General features: G+C 38.9%; 1 protein-coding gene and 1 non-coding gene across 2 annotated transcripts; both read right to left on the bottom strand.

Moving 5' to 3' along the window:
* Window positions 1-1,669: 1,669 nt before the first annotated feature.
* RABGGTB (Rab geranylgeranyltransferase subunit beta) lies at window positions 1,670-14,566 on the bottom strand. Its single transcript, XM_066555895.1, has 9 exons — window positions 14,469-14,566; window positions 13,878-13,985; window positions 12,701-12,898; window positions 10,362-10,467; window positions 8,899-8,951; window positions 8,661-8,771; window positions 5,525-5,650; window positions 4,587-4,736; window positions 1,670-2,667 (listed from the first exon to the last, which is right to left on the bottom strand). Exons 1-9 carry the CDS (start codon window positions 14,469-14,471, stop codon window positions 2,527-2,529), a joined length of 996 nt encoding a protein of 331 aa, XP_066411992.1. The 5' UTR covers window positions 14,472-14,566; the 3' UTR covers window positions 1,670-2,526.
* Window positions 13,636-13,718, bottom strand: LOC136560413 (small nucleolar RNA SNORD45). Its single transcript, XR_010784152.1, has one exon. It is a non-coding gene; the product is annotated as a small nucleolar RNA SNORD45 (small nucleolar RNA).
* Window positions 14,567-16,587: the final 2,021 nt, after the last annotated feature.

Consider the following 16,587-nt stretch of genomic DNA (forward strand, 5'->3'; position numbering starts at 1 on the left):
GCCGAACCGTAGTGGAATGGGGCACGCTGGGGCGGGGCCCAGCGGGGCCGCAGTAGCCGGAGTGCTCTGAGCTTCTGCAGCTCCACCCCGAGCACTCACAGGCTAACGTAACACGGCGTGACCGTAGGATGCGAGACTACCATACGCAGAAAAAACAACTCTGCCTCTGGAAAGATGCCGCCGGAGGAGGCATCACACTGGAACTGCAACACCGATTTAACCGGGATGCTGCTGCCATCAGCAGTAGGTGCCTCTTCATGATTTGTAAAAACACAGGGCTGGAGGTATGCCAGCCAACACGGACCTCTTCCACAAAAATTCTGTCCTCAGTAGTGGACTATACTCTGCTCACCTGTTGCACGCCATCTCCTATGGCACCCAAAAAAACAAAGAAACAAGATGTCCACTACGCCCATAAGCATTCACCTACTCCACATGGCCTGCTGTGCCATTCCTCTCACTTCATTCAAATGCTGAGCTATTTCTGAAGAAAGTTACCACTGCAAGGGACCCAGATCCCTCTAGTTATTCTGAAGAAAGATTTGCCCAAAAGTTGGAGGCTATACTGTGGGTTTGATTTTTGTCCTTGAAAATTCTGCATAAGATGCAGTGACTGGAGTTTGCATACATGTTTTGGGACAAAGAGAGAGGCTTTTCTTGACCTGGAATTTGGAATCAGGAGATGCTGGCAAGGCTACTCCAGACAGAGCACAGCCTGTCAGTTTCGAGATCTGTCAGATTTCTGATAATTTAAGGGTCAGCGTTTTGGTAGGAGAAGGTTGATTCAAGGTCTGTAGTTGTGGTGCAACAGTGATGTGGGATTTCAGAACTGCCAGACACAGGAAGAGACTACACTTTTCAGGACGGTGGTGGAGGTGTGAGGGGGGATATACATATATATATATATGTGTGTGTGTGTGTGTATGTGTGTGTATAAATAAACTTGGGAGATATATACATATATATATAAACTTGGGAGAAGGAATAGATGTTTTTAAGGCTGGTTCTTGATCCTTTGAGGTGTTAGGAAATGTATAGCTTTATAGCCCTCTTCCGCTTGAGGCACTCTTACTATAGAGCTACAAGAATGATATAATGACACACCCTTAAGAATAGAAAAAGCTCAACCGTTCACCTAACTGCTGTGACTTAAGGCACTCTCTCCAGCCAAATTGGACTTTGGACTGCTTTGCTGTACTCAAGATAAAGCCTTTGCTTCTGAAGTGCTAAAAAAGGCACTAAAAAGTGCAAAAAGGCACTTTTGTTACTGTGTCTGAACTTGGTTCAAAAGCTGGTCATGGCTAGAGTAGTCTTTACTGTTATCAAATTAATTCTCAATATTGTAGCCTAAGGAAATATTTTATATTCAGTGAGTTTGGGTTTTTATTTTAAATGACTACAAATCAACATACAGTTCTGCTAGTATGAAAACTGTGCAGGCCTAATCTTGGGTGGCTATCTCTGCAGAGTGAAGTACTGGTGAAACAACTTTAGGCCTTATTTAAACATAAGTATAGAGATTATCAAAAGACTTCCTGCCCTTCCCAATTACCTTTTACTGTATATTACAAGTGGAATGTCATTCAGCTAGGATGTGTGGAATGTAAATTAAGAGGCAATTTTAGCACTTCTATGAAGACAAAGAGGATTTCACCCTTCAGAGAACAAGTGTTTTCCACAGCTTATTTTATTTTCAACTACACCAAAATCAAGTGTTGACAATTAATGTCTTAAAAGCTACAAAATCAGGATTTCAACCCAGCAAGAGATTTAGCATCAACTCTATGTTCAATTACAAGTCACCATCCAACAGGGACCTTCTCTAGAATGTTTAATGTTAGCAAGTTTCACTCTACATACTCAAGGTGTGCTGTATCGCAAGTATCAGTGGAATTTTGTCTAAGGGACTGATCAATAAATGAAGACATTTGTATATTTAAAAGAACCATAATTATGGTACTACTAGTATCAATTACTGGGAGAAGAAGCAGCTGTTTCTCAGTATAGAAAAGTGATGGCAAATGTGAACAGGAATAATTAAATATGTAAGTGTGGTATTAAGTGCAGGCCTCAGGTAGGATTTTATTGGTTTGTTTGTTTTGGGCTTTTTTTTTGTTTTTTTAAAGTGCTTTGCATGATCCACCATCAAAAGAGGCCTGTATGAACACCAGTACTAGCATGGTTGATATTACAGGAATAGAAAAGTTAAGCATTCACACTGTCAAGCTCTGATTTGAAAATTATATTAAAAAAAAAAGAGCCAAGGCCCATAAATTTAGATACAGTCTTGAAATGTTTCTACACATCTTAGAATACAACAAAATAACATGTTACACTCAGATTAAGAGAACCAGCCTGTTCTGAAACAATTTATAAAGTGATAAAGTCCACAGCAAAGCTATTGCTTTACTTCCATAATGTAAACACATCTGAAAGAAGAATATTATGACAGTTTCACAGATGAGATTATAAATCAGTAAAACCAAAAAGCAATTGGTCGTACAAAGCTTTTGTCTTTAACAAGGCTTAGCTTACAAGCTCAGGCTGTACGTTTATTCTTCGAAGGACGTCTTCTGGCATACAAAAGACAGGATTGACAGCCTTAATTTGTTCTTCTCCCAATAAAGATAGTCCAGCAATACCAAATAAGGTGTGAAATGGATCCACCTGGAAGAAAAAAGAAAGCTTGTGTCTGTTTCCAAAAGTCAACTGTTTTTTCACTTGTATGGAATGAAATTTTCATTTGCCAGCAAGAGAACAGAAAATCTCCATGGCTTCTCTGGGGAAGACAATACAACTGAATAAATTTTCATTTGTGCTAACATGTGTTGACAGGCAAGAAATTTCCATAGCAGGCATTTACAATACTATGATTTACTCAGGCATGCTTGTCAATTATCTGCTGCTAAAGCGATTTTCTACTCCGAGTTAGACAGAAAGCACTCACATTTGTCTATTAGGCATGCAATATCACAGGGTGGTAGAAGCAAAGATAATTAATTACCTGTAGATGATCCAGTTTACTTTTAAACTGGATCATCTACAGGTACCACTTCCATAAATTCCCCATTTGTTCTTCAGAAACATCATAATGCTCTTTACTGGTCTCCAAATACAGAGCTGAGGTGTAAAACCTTGAGAGGGAAGCAACCTATTTTGCTAGAAAACCTCCCAGAACTATAAATGAAAACAACCCCCCCCCCCCAAACCTCTTCTCCTAAACCATATGACCACCACACCCCTTCTCCCCCCTACAAAACAAACAAATGAAAAAACAACCCAAACACAAAATACCCCAAAACAACAAGGTCTGTTAGGACTGAGTTTCTGCAAGAATAAAGCAAAAACCTGGGAGGCCAACATTTCTACAGGAGTAGAAATTTCTACACTTCAGCAATCAAAGACAGGTAAAAATAATATTAAATGACTGCTAATGTAACATAGAAAAGCTGTCCCAAAGGTGCTCTCCTTAGTTATAGAGTAAAGGCTCTTCAGAGATGCTCTTCCAAGAAGATACAAATATTTCATTACTCAAAGATAGAAAAGTATTTAAACTTCAAGTTCTGGGCTTTTCTTCAAGAATTCTGAAAATAGAAAAGGTCTTCCTGTAAGCTCCTTAGAAATGCAAAACTCTTCCTATTTTAAGAACAAAAAAAACCACTTTCCAAATGACAGATCGGAGTTAACAGATTTCTCCCCCAACTGGGAATAAAGTAGTTGCTTGCAAAAAAATAAAAAGTTACTTTATTTTTTAATGCATTTGTGGAGAAGGGAGCAGATATGGGCAGCTGCAATAAAAACAGCCAATGCCTTTCCAGACCATTAACAAATAAGCCAAGTGTTCAAAAGGAATGAAGTCTCACAATACTTTTTATTTTATCTGTCCAGCACTCTTGAAAGATAAAAACTTTATTTGCCATTTCACTGGGACAATATCAGTTACTTCCACTTAAAACCAAAGAGAACAGACTGGCTAAATTTTAACTGCTTTCTCAACAAGCAAAAAATCCATAGCACCAGCCTCTTGACGATGTTATCACAAAAGCTTCTTCCTCCCTCAGCTAGACAAATGTCAGCTACATGATTTATTCAGTGGCTGGGCTAGCAAAGAATGAAAGTTAGTGTATAGGGATTCTTGATTTAATTAGATCACACAAAACCACCAAGAGAGTTGAAGACTATTTAACCTACACCAAACTTTAGCTTGCAGACCATTTCACAAAACAAAATAATAAACCCAAAGAACCCACACACGCACCAGGGCAAACCCACCACCAAACAGAGCGTTTTTACACACATCTTCCAAATGGTCTTGTGAGAAATGGTTTGTGTTGAGTGTGTTATGGGGGACCAAACTAGATTTTGTAAGGAATGGCAACTGACTTCACTGGGGGATGCATGTGCGTTATACAGAATGCGCTCCCCACGTACGCCTTCAATGGCAATTCTACACTATTCTTCCTTCAGAGTAAACTGCAGCCTCTGCAAAACCCACCTAGACCATGAGTTGAGTTACACTCAAACAAAAGTTGATATTTCCAGTTGAAATTTTCATGTGTATTTTATTTAGAAAAAATATCACTTACCATATCTCCTGGTCTGTCAGCAAATCCTCCAGACTCCTCATCCTGGCATGCCAAAATAAAGCAGCGCAGTTTCTCTCTGTCAATCCACTGTATCCTACCAATCATCTTCAAAGAAGCTAGCACCCACCATGAATAACATACATCAGGTAACTGGCAAGCAGAGAAGCAGATTAAATATTTGCCTGGGTTTTAAACATAATGTTGCAAATTTTACTGGTAATTCTGCACATTATCAGGTGTGCTATCATAATACTCTTGCGGAGACATAACACTTAAGAGTGTCTTTGGAGTAAAAGAATTTCTTGACAGAGTCTCTTTTCAGCGGACTTCTGTTTTCAGGAAAGGAAACTATCTTTTTCAAACTTCTTCAAGAAACAAGACCACAAGAATGTGATTTTTAAAGACTTCACCTTCTGTGAGAGAGGCTGAAAAACCACAGCACTTCTTTGAAGAGGAAATACAGAGAAGTTCATATCAACTATTTGTATTTTGGGGGCAAGGGGGGAAGCAGGGGAATCTGTTGGATGATTATCTATTTGCCAGAGATTATTCTAGGTTACACAAATCTCTAGTGTGATGTGAAACACTATGACACTCAGGATTTACATCCAGTAGAACAGCAATTTTTCTACAAATCCTATAAAGATCATTCCCCAAGTCAGAAAATATTAAAGACCCAGTTTAACAGGATAATGGTTCAAGTGGTCAGCAAGACATCCTTCAGCATGTGTACGTTGCTGTACTGAGGATTCAAATGAAGCATAGCTAAGGCCTGCATAACAGGTGTTAGTAACAAAAGAAAGAATCAGGATGAAAGCCTGACTTCTTTGAAAAGTTTACTAAATGTTTTATAGAAGTCATAACATTTTGCAGTAGTTCAGCTTCAGAAAAAGCAATCTCTGTTGAGGTTTGAACAAAGAAAAGAAGCCACGAAATACCTTCTCTGGTCGTCCATTGAGACCTCCAGAAGGTAACTGACGTTCACAAAGCCACCAACCCAGCAAGTCAACATTTACTTGATGCAACTGGTCTGTTATAGCCAGAAATCCTGTGCAACAATAGATCTAAAATTACAGACATAAATTTTTTGTGTATTTAATAACTAAATATAGTTTAGCAGACTAAATGCAGGAAGATAGCAAACAAAGCAACAATACAGTCATATAAACAATGCAACATAAGCTCAAACACATTTCAACTTTTAGTTTCAAAGACTTTTCCTTTAGAAAACCGTGTTATTGTTATAGTTCCTTTTGTAAAAAGGTACCAGTAGCACAATTTGTAATACTTCACTAATATAAGACAGTAATGCAAGGTTTGGAACATAATCCTAGGAGATCCTGAGAGAGCCATATAATTTTATTTTAAAAACACAGACTCTCAAGACAGAGTAGTCAAACCAACTTCTGCAGGCTGGATATGGCCTTTATAAAAATTTTGCATCCAGTCTATGGTTTGTTCCTGTACCTGCCTTTTACCCTAATGCTTGCAAACAGTAAACAAAAGACCAAATGAACTCCCTAACAGAAACAGGCTAACTCAGATCATTAACTGTCTTGGCGATTCCCTATGTGTTCGGTCACGCTAACTTTCAAAGTGCCATGTAATGTATCTGCATTGATTAATCCCCTTTTAATTTTATTAATCCCCTAAATTAATTAGTTAATAGAATTAATTGATAAAATTAATTGTATTAATTTTGATTTAATCCCCTTTTAATAATAACTTTAAAATTAATAGTTTTTTCCGCGGAGATACATTTACGATGCAACAGCATACTCTGGTCACATTTTATGCAGTCACTAAGAAAGCAGCGAAGCACAAAAAGCCAAGAATCATAGAATCATTAAGGCTGGAAAAGGCCTCTAAAATCATCAAGTCCAACCTTTAACTGAATACCACCAAATAACACTACACTGAATCAGGAAGTGCCACATCTACTCATTTTTTGAACACTTCCAGAGATGGAGACTCCACCACTTTCTTAGGGAGTCTGCTCCAATGCTTAACCACTCCTTCAGTGAAGAAATTCTTCCTAATATGCAACCTGAATCTCCTGCAGTGCAACTTGAGGTCATTCTCCCTTGTCCTGTAACTAAATGACTGTGAGAAGAGGCTGACCCCTCACCTTGCCACAACCTCCTTTCAGGTAGTTTCTCCTGACTAAACACTCCAGTACCCTCAGCTGCTGCTCACAAGCCTTATGTTCCAGACCCTTCTCCAGCTCTATTACCCTTCTCTAGACATGCTCCAGCACCATAATGTCCTTTTGGAAGTGATGGGCTCAAAACTGCCTGCAGGATTGGAGGTGCCCCAGCAGTGCCAGCACAAGGGACACCAACTGCCTTGGTCCAGTGACCACACTGTGGCTGGTACAGGTGCCAATGGCCTTCTTGCCCACCTGCGCACACCTGGGCTGATATACAGCTCCTGTCGACCAGCACCCCTGAGTCCTTTCCTGCTGGGCAGCCTTCCAGCCACTCTTGCCCAAACCTGGAGCATTCCACAGGGTTGTTGTGACACAAGTGCAGGACCCGGCACTTGGCCTTGTTGGATATCACATAGTTGGCCTTTGCCCATGGATCTAGGCTTTGCAGAGCCTTCTGCCCATGAATCAAAACTCCCACACAAACTGGTCCTTTCTGTGACTTACTGAGGATGCCCTTGATTCCTTTGTCCAGACCACATTTTGAGGATATCAAAAAGGACTGGTCCCAAAACTGAGCCCTGGAGAATCCCATTTTCACTAACTGGATTTAACATCATTCCCCAATACTCTCTGGGTCCGGCCATGCAGCCAAGACTGCACCTTGTCCAAACCATAGGCTGCAGCCCCTCCAGGAGCATTCTGTGGGATGCCTTTCTCTCATCTCCTAGGCAGGTCACCCGCTCATAAAAGGAGATCAGGTTTGGCAACATTCTCAGAAAAATACTGAACTTTCATGGAGATGAAAGAGAGAGCTTTTTAAGGAGTATGTGAATAAGCACAATAGATCTAATCCTCACAGAAAATGCCAGCTGCAAGCAGAGTGGCTTCAGCTATGGAACTGACTTCCTCGAACACTAGAACATGGTCCAGCCATTTAGACTGTATGGGCAATGCTACTGTACATTAGAACTATATGGCAATTACAAGTGACAGATTTAACTTTTTTCCCTGATTTTAAACAAAGAAGGGGCAGGAAACCCAACATTTGTCAACAAAATGCCTTTAATATTTTCATGTGATGAGGTGAATCCTAGCTATGACATTACTCACCCTAATTATGCAAAATTAACAGGTAACTACAACAGCATTAAAAGCTGATTTTTTTCACATATTCAGGTTAAGTGCACTAAACTTTTCCATGAAAAAAATTAGGAAAGGTAAATTTAAATTTAAAATTATTTCCATTATGTAAATTTCCTGTTGAAAGAAGGTATTTAGACTGTCTTCCTCGTGAGATCCCTTAATTTTTTCTAATTATACTACTGCATTTTCTTCTCAAGTACGTTTTATTGAGCTATTTTCAGAATTCACTGTCACCAGTAACAGTGTGTAACACTAGTGATTCTAGCTGAGAAATATGCCCATTACTAAGTTAGGTATGTAATCTAAAAACTGACTTTCCTCAAAAAATTAAGTAATTCTTGACAGGATTCATGTCTGGTTTTTATTTGGGTTCATTGGCTGATAAATTTCAGACAGACTATACAATTAATGTTTATGTCTCATTATGACTTCTGTCAGAAACAAGTGATAAATCTTGTTCACGGTCTCCATTGATAGCCATTTCAAATTCTCTAAAAATCCTCATGCTAGCAATTTCAAAATCACTATGTGAAGACTCAAATACAGTCCTAAAAGCTGTTCTATTACTGTCTTTTTTCCTACCTAAACTCTCAAGTCTTGACTCACCTTCCCAGATTAGGTTACTTATCTGTTCATTTATTTTAACTAAGACACTAGAATCAGGCATTTCGGAAACAAGAGGTACATCCATCGTCATCACTGATACATGTTGTAAAGAAACATTTATAGGCAGTATGTGATGCTTGCTAATTTAAAGTATTTCCATATAAAGAGAAACTCACCTGTCCTGCATGTGATTCGGAACCTGGTCTACAACCAAATCCTCCATCGAAGTTCATACAAGACAAAACGAATTCAACTGCTTTTCCCACATCAATAGCATCCAGCTTTCCCTGCAAGTCAGAAAATAACTAATGCACTTGATCTCCTATCAAGCTGATCTTCTGCAGAATCTTCAGCAGTACCAAAGGGCAGTACCAATTGATTCTCTACTTATGCAAGTGGTGGTTTAGGACTTACCAGAAGTGCAAGAGTTGCTGCAGCACAGAAAGAGAACCTTGTATCTATTTCTCCTATAATGGGGGGGATAAGGAATGAAATCAATTATTTTTTCAACATACATTTAAACCACTACTGAAAATACAAAACAAAATGCTAAAATCCTAGGTTCTACATCAAAAAACAAAAATCAGCTAAAAAAATCCCCCATACAATTTAATTTTCCACCTTACCAATTATTTCCCCAGTAATTTAGAAAATATACATTACCATTTAAGTGATCTGTATGTTTTACTGTGCATAAAAGTCAACAACTCATTTAGAGCTGGACAGCTATATATCCAAATCAATTCAGCTAGCGGTAATTTACAAACAGCTGTTTAATTTTAGAGTTTTTCTGCAGTGCTCCACAGACAGTTGCAGAGCAATGGAAATAAAGCAAAAATAATCGGACAGCTCTTGCTTTGCCTTAAATCCAGCCAGAAGTAGAAGCCATTTCTTGTTTTAGGGGAAATCTAATTAAAGTTACAAGGCTTCGTTTGCATATTTGTACCTGGAAGAAAAACCTAAGCTCCTACACCTATAACAGAATGATTGCTTGTCAAGTCCAATATAACTCTTTTAGCACAAACTCTAGGCAATTAATACTTGAAGTCACAATTTAAAATTTAACTGAGCTGCAAACATTCTGTTTCTTGGTCAAACTTTTGCAAGACTTCTGTTCTTAAGAAATTCACAAGCTGAAACACAAAAACCAACTACCTGCTGCTCCATCCTACATCAGGGATCACACTCCCTCAGCTGCGCCTCTTGGAATACTTCAACAAAAAAGGGCGCAGCAAACTATGAACCAATTTAGCGCACAGCATATCGTCTACCTTTACAGTAGCATACATATACTGCTAAGATCTCAGTTGCTGAATTTTACCTGAACAAGAATGATACGCAATAGATTTTCTTAAAATTTAGGTCGTCCGTGGTGATAAATACCTTGAGAGTGACTAAATATTTATGCCACAGCTTAAAAATCTTGTATTTGTTCATAAAGAATTTATAAGCAGAAACAAAATCAGTATTAAGAGAAGTTAATGAGTACAAACCCAGTTTTTCTCACTCCCACAAAGTGAAAAATCCTTTCATATTTGACATGGATATGTCATTACTAACTACCATCAAATAGCAAGTATAAAATTCCTTTATGAAAGTGCGTATCTAGTATTTCAAAGTACTGTTATGTTAAAAATGCCCAAAAGTTTTCTTCGTCAAGACACTTTATTCTTAATACAAGAATGGAACTGAAGTTGAGAATATTTATAAAAGGAATGAAACATAATTCTGTCCTTCACAAACTCTTCTTTTCCATGACTCAGAAAATAAAAGTGTTCCCATATAATACATATGCAAAAAGACCATCCAAGGAAACTTAAGTTTACAGACTTACACAAGTCAACCTAGACACTACATTTAAAAGATCTAAAAATTACCCCATTCGTCTCCAGCAAACGATCCATCTTCTTTCTGCAAGCTCTGTATATATTCAACAATTTTATTTACATCAACTACATGGAGACTGTCATATAAAATAAGAATCTGGGAGGGGAAAAAAAAGGACACAGTAATAATCAAAGAGGAGCAACAACTTTAAAAATTTATTTCTTAACAAAAAAAAAATCATGGATTTATAAAAGACATGATTTAATTAACTCTGAATACTATTTGGTAAGGTTTATTAAACGTTTTTCCCACTTTAGTAGTTAATCTCTGCACTGCAGATTATCTTTGCCTAAAACCTTTAAAACATTCTCAAAGGGAGATACAAACAATTCAAACTGAACTCTATCATGCTTTGTTACTTTCCAGTGTTGAGGTCTCCTTTCAAAAGCACAACCAGGTTTATTTATTTTGTTAGCAATACGTAGAACAGATATTTGATTATGGATGGTACAATGACACCTTAGATGCACCAATTTGTAGTTTTGCACTGCGACTACTTGGATATGTGTATGTTAAGTTACTAACTCCACTTACAGTCCAAACTTATCAACAATAACTTGTTTCAAATTATTAGAATTTTATTTAAATTAAAATTTTAAATTTAACAAATAGAACCAAAATGTAATAATTTAAGTATGAACAGTATGATTATACACCAACTGTACAGTGAATATATTCTGGAAGAAAAATGAAGATTATAGTAGGAAATACAATTTTCCAAACCAATTTCCAATTTCCACCGCTGATTTAAACCAACAAATCTGTATGACACAATATCATGTGAAAACAACAGTACTGTTCCTGAGCCCTATCTGACTTCATGTTTTTACACATACCTTGCAAATCAGTAAAGACAGTAAATAAGAATTTATTATACAGCACAAAATGGAAAAAAACCCAGCTGAAACGAAGCAATATTATAGTACCAATCTGAAAAACACTAGACACTATGACTTTAAAATCTAGTTAGCTTCAATCTTTCAATTGTTAGATAAAATTGAAGTCAAATAAAATATGTCTTACGGAAAATTCCAAAAAAAGAACCTACAACTCCAACAGAAAATATGTAATCACAACATGCTCCCTAAATGCAAACCTGAACAAATTACTATTAAGTGAGATCACAAGAACATATGATGTCACCCTTTAAACATCCTGCATACGTAGACAGCACTAAACGGTGTTTGTTCACTAAGACCATGCATACTCATTAAGATAAGCTGGTTAGGTTTACCACAAAAACTTTACATCGGCATTTGTGAACACTTTTTCAGTTTGGATAGCTACAGCTCAATTTAGTTAACATGAAAATATCTCCTAGTAACATCAAGTACATATTTAAGAACTAACATATCTAATAGGTAAGGTAACAACCTCAAATTGTACACCCCCCTTATACTGAATTGGAATTTGTGAAAGGAGCTGGATTGGACAGTTTGGAAAAGTTCGGACATCACAGCCTGGAAAAACTTTAGTGTCCTGGTTCTCACAGTGTATTCAGAGTAATTCTAGTGCTAAAGTGGTAATAATGATCAACCTTAGAGCATCCTGTCCTACCTAAGGGGTTCAAACCCAATATCTTAAATCCAGCATAGCTTCTGCCTAGAAAAGAATGCCATTTTGGTTTTTTTGTAATGCCATTAAAATACTTCATCCATAAGACTGAATGAGAGACGCACCCTGCAAGCAATCAAGCTAATTGTTCAGAAGTGTTTGAGCCTTTTCAGTACTTTTTCACAAAATGGTTTGCATCAGCAGAGCAAACAAAAACAAAAACCAAAACAAAATAAAGGCATGAGCAATAGTGAGAAAACAAGTCTATAATGGAGATAGCTGCAGTTAAAAAATAAGATTGAGAGTTACTTCTTATCAGGGGGAGCATATGCACCAAACAAATTAAATGTTCAACAGACTAGTACAATTTTTAAATTACACACCCCCAAAAAACTCATATAAAAATAAAAAATTTTGCTCTTGATCTGGTCATACTTATCTGTCATCTCAACGTACACTAAGAAGAATTTATAAAATCAAAAATTATCTATAAAATGCTCCAGCAAAACTTGTAGCTAAGGAGTATTCCAAGATAACTTACTAAACTGGCAACAATGCAGTAACCATTAATTGACCATTAAAACATTCCCAAATATGTCAATTTTTAGAAAGTAATACATCTAAATCCTACAGTTTTGTCCACTAGATTCTTTTTTTATTAAGATACCGAAATAATTTTTGTCATGGACCTCCAACAGTAACTGGTTCATAAATCTGCAATAATCAAAATCTTAATCACAAACACGTTTTTGTAAAATTACCCTCCTACATTTACCTGGACAGCACTGAGGGTATACAGAAGATGAGGATCATGACCTATGCTGGCACTTATTCCACCACACTCATGTTGACACGATTTGATGAATGACAGAATTTCTTCTTTGTTCATTCGGTGCAGCTGCCCCATGAGATCCATTGCTGTCAGTCCCCAGTACACACCACTCATCCTCAAATACTCCGACATACAGTATTCCTAAACAGTGCATTATTTTAGTTCTTGATCAGATAAGCACACCATCAATGTAGGGTAATGAAAATACGTTAGTTAACTTTCACAAATAGCTTCTAGTTAGTCAACTGTTTTCCAACCATTTGGCAACTACACATCAGCCACTCACAAGCTATTCTGTAGATCATGCACATGTGTATATACACATACATACGGGAAAATGTGCATGTAGATACCAACACGTACTACACTCCCTCCCTCCCTCTATTTTTCTAGTTCAAACCATCAAGCTCAATGTCAAATTAGCCACAAACAGTTGCGCACCAGTTCACTTCAGATCACTTACTGACATTCAAAGAAGCCCTCAAATTGCCACCCCAACTAGTCTCAAAAAATAGCAAGTCTATTTCCAAGTGCCAAAACTCTCACAATTTAAAGTCACACTAAGGAGTGAAATTTCATATTGAATTCTCTTACACTGATTACATCACCTGCACTACATAAACTTTTTCACATGCACTACAATTGAAAGCAACAGTGCTTGGCATGCTCTTGTGAACAGTAAAGGTAACCACAACTTTTCTTCACGTACGCAGTTATTGACAATTTTCACTTGCTGGAAGTGGAATCATATTGTTGTGGACTACATCCAACCACTTATGACTGTAAAATTGATGCAAGTTGTCCCGTCAAAAGAGTAACATGCAAATACAACTCTACTTGTGCATTCTAGTGAATGAAGAAGCTAGTAGCTTGTTTCTCAGGTCTCAGAGTAATTACAGAGCTAAAATGATAATCTTCAAATTTATAGTCAGATAATACATGCCAAAACTCATCACAGACCTAGAGACATTAGCAAGGGCACCTTTACTTTATACTTTGGATTGCAGGGCAAAAAACAATTAGCTTTTTAACATGCATCTAACCCTTAGCTCTGAGCCAATAAATAAAGGTTATTACTGTTAACAAAACCACAGTTGTATTGTAACAAACTGATACCTACATAATCATCTTTCTTTGTTCCATATGAAGCTATATAGTCCGCATGTTTTTCTGAAAGTAATGTGCTTGGGGCATCGGGTTTTATTATAACATCCTTTTGCGGTGTCCCCTGTAAAAAGCACGAGTAAGTCAGTTGAAATGTCAGGTCAAAACGTTTTAGCAACTTGGTATAAAATAACCAACACCGGTGATTGTGACTCTGGGAAAAAACATCTCTCTAGCTATTTTGAGCCTATTTTGAGGTCAGGTTGCGCATCTCACGCCATCACTGTTCAGCCTGGCTAAACCCTTCCCCAGGAAAGGCTACGAACCGAACCTTGCAATACAGCTAAGAAATAACACCAACTCGCCAAGAATAACCTGAAGTGCCGGACGCAGGAGCCCTTCCCCGAGCCCAGCCGTGCCGCCCCGCGCACCCACGGCCCCGGCCCAGCCCGCGTGCTCCCGGGGTTGCTGGAAAGGCGAGCGCCACTCCCGACCCCCGAGCGGACCCAGTGCGACTCGCGTCTCTCCAGGGCCGATACAGCCACGCGCTAGAAAACAAAGCGTTCCCGCAGGCGAGATGAACCGCAACACCGACCCCTCTACCCACCATGTTCTCCGTACGCACAGGAAAAGGGGAAGAGGCAAAGCGGAAGGCGGTGGCCGGCGGGGCTTCGCTGCGCCCGCCCGGCCTCGCTCGGGCCCCGCCCGCCGGTGGCTGCGCAGAAGCGAGCGGCACTGCGCATTTCGGGCCCGCGGGGCTGCGCTGTGCCCTTCGGGCGCCCGGCGGCGGCTGTGGTCTTCTGGCTTGCCGCAGATAAAGTCTACTCTGAAACAGGTAGTTTAAAGTACACTAACTCCAGCTGTGCACTTTCTTGCATCACATCAAATAAGACAGCGTTTAGAAATAACTTCGGTTTCCTTCCTCAGCTCTATGAAAAAGCAAATCCAAGAATTTAGTCGCAGGTAAAATGGGTAAAGATAACTGTCCTTTTGCTCAAAACCGTCTTTCTTGCTTCCTAATTAAAACGGCCTTGGGTGATTCTGTTTCTGATTACCAACTCTTGATTCCCCCTGAACTATACGAGGCAGGAACATCAAAGAAGTTGTAGTACGTATAATGTTGCATAGGACAGTCAAAAATAAGGTCTTACATATGTCAAATACTTACCAAAGATGTTGCATTATGACTCTTCCTGGAGGAAAGTCAGTACAGAGACTAAATGCTTTCTTTAAAGAACTGATTTTCCAGCTAGCTTACCCAAGAAATAAGGATTGCAGAGCTTATACCTGATGATAGTATTAGTACCATCCAGTAAATTCAGATGAGACATGAAAGATACCAGACACAGGCAAGGACATTTTGGAGTGAAATTGGAAATTACTTAATAGATTAATTGAGGTTTGAAGATACCTTTTGAAATCATGGAGCACAACCCACCTACACCAAGTAGGCTTTAGCTAGAGCACGTTATTCGAGACCACTGCCTGTTGAGTTTTGAGTGTCAAATGGAGACTCCACCACCTCTGCCAGCATATGACATCCTTCACAGTAAAAAAATAAGTTGTGTTCCAGTGGAATGTCATGTATTTTAATTTGTCCCCATTGCTTCTTATCTTGTTAATGGGTACTATGAGGCTGGCTCCCTCCTCTTCATTACATCCTATCAAGAATTAATGCACATAGATAAAATTACCCAAGCTTTCTCTTGTCCAGGCTAAACAGTTAGCCTCTTCTCACATGACAGATACTTCAGGTCCTTAATATTTTTGTGGCCATGTGCTAGACTCCCTCCTTTAAGTCCCCATCTTACACAGGGGAGCCTAGAACTGGATGCAGTATAGCCTCACGTATCCAGTAATTTGTCCAAGAACTCCAGGGAATGTCTATTCTGCCAGCATTGCCAAGAAAGGTCTATCCAAGTTAAAAAAAAATAAATCTCCTAATTCCTTCTTCTTGGCTGTTCTTGCTGCAAGCATAGTTAAGTATATGCATTGATGGAAAGGAATAATAGGTTTATATATATAAGAAAGACATTAAGCTATTAGACAGCATCCTAAGGAGGGCAGTGAAGATGGTGAAGGGCCTTGTGGGGAAGCTGTATGAGGAGCAGCAGAGGTCACTTGGTCTGTTCAACCTGAGGAAGAGTCGGAGGGGAGACTAATCACAGTCTACAACTTCCTTGTGAGGGGAAGAGGGACAGACACTGATCTCATCTCTCTGGTGCTCAGTAACAGAACCTGAAGGAATGGTTGGAGCTGAGTCAGGAGCTTTAGGTTTGGTATTATGGGAAGGTTTTCTCCCCCAGAGGATGGTCAGGCACTGAACAGGCTCACCAGGGCAGTGGTCACAGCTCCAAGGCTGTGAGAACTCAAGCAGCATTTGGACCATGCTCTTGGGCACAGAGTGGGATTTTTGTGCAGGTCCAGGAGTTGGACTTGATGGTCCTTGTGGGTCCCTCCCAACTCTGCATACTCTCTGATTCTGTGTTTAAATATACTGGATTTTAAATAAAAAAACATATTGTAAGTCATCGTTAACGGAAAGCTACACATTCTCACTTGAAGTGATTCATCCTCATTTAATATGTACATGCTTCAGAGTGTAAAGGCCAGAATCTGACTAGTACATAAATCCCCAGCACAGACACATGCAGACAAATGCAGGCTTTCCTGCTGCTCAAATGGAATGGCTGTTCAGCTGCTTGGAGCAAGAGCATAGAGAAACT

The sequence above is a fragment of the Molothrus aeneus genome, chromosome 9 (genome assembly GCF_037042795.1).
Source record: "Molothrus aeneus isolate 106 chromosome 9, BPBGC_Maene_1.0, whole genome shotgun sequence".
Lineage (NCBI taxonomy): Eukaryota > Metazoa > Chordata > Aves > Passeriformes > Icteridae > Molothrus > Molothrus aeneus.

Bases quoted from the DNA above. Each gene is read 5' to 3' on its own strand.
- RABGGTB (XM_066555895.1), bottom strand. The intron at 8,772-8,898 runs GTAAGTCCTAAA...TCTGACTTGCAG, and splicing joins CAGCAACTCTTGCACTTCTG to GGAAAGCTGGATGCTATTGA. The intron at 2,668-4,586 runs GTAAGTGATATT...TTTTTCTTCCAG, and splicing joins CTGACAGACCAGGAGATATG to GTGGATCCATTTCACACCTT.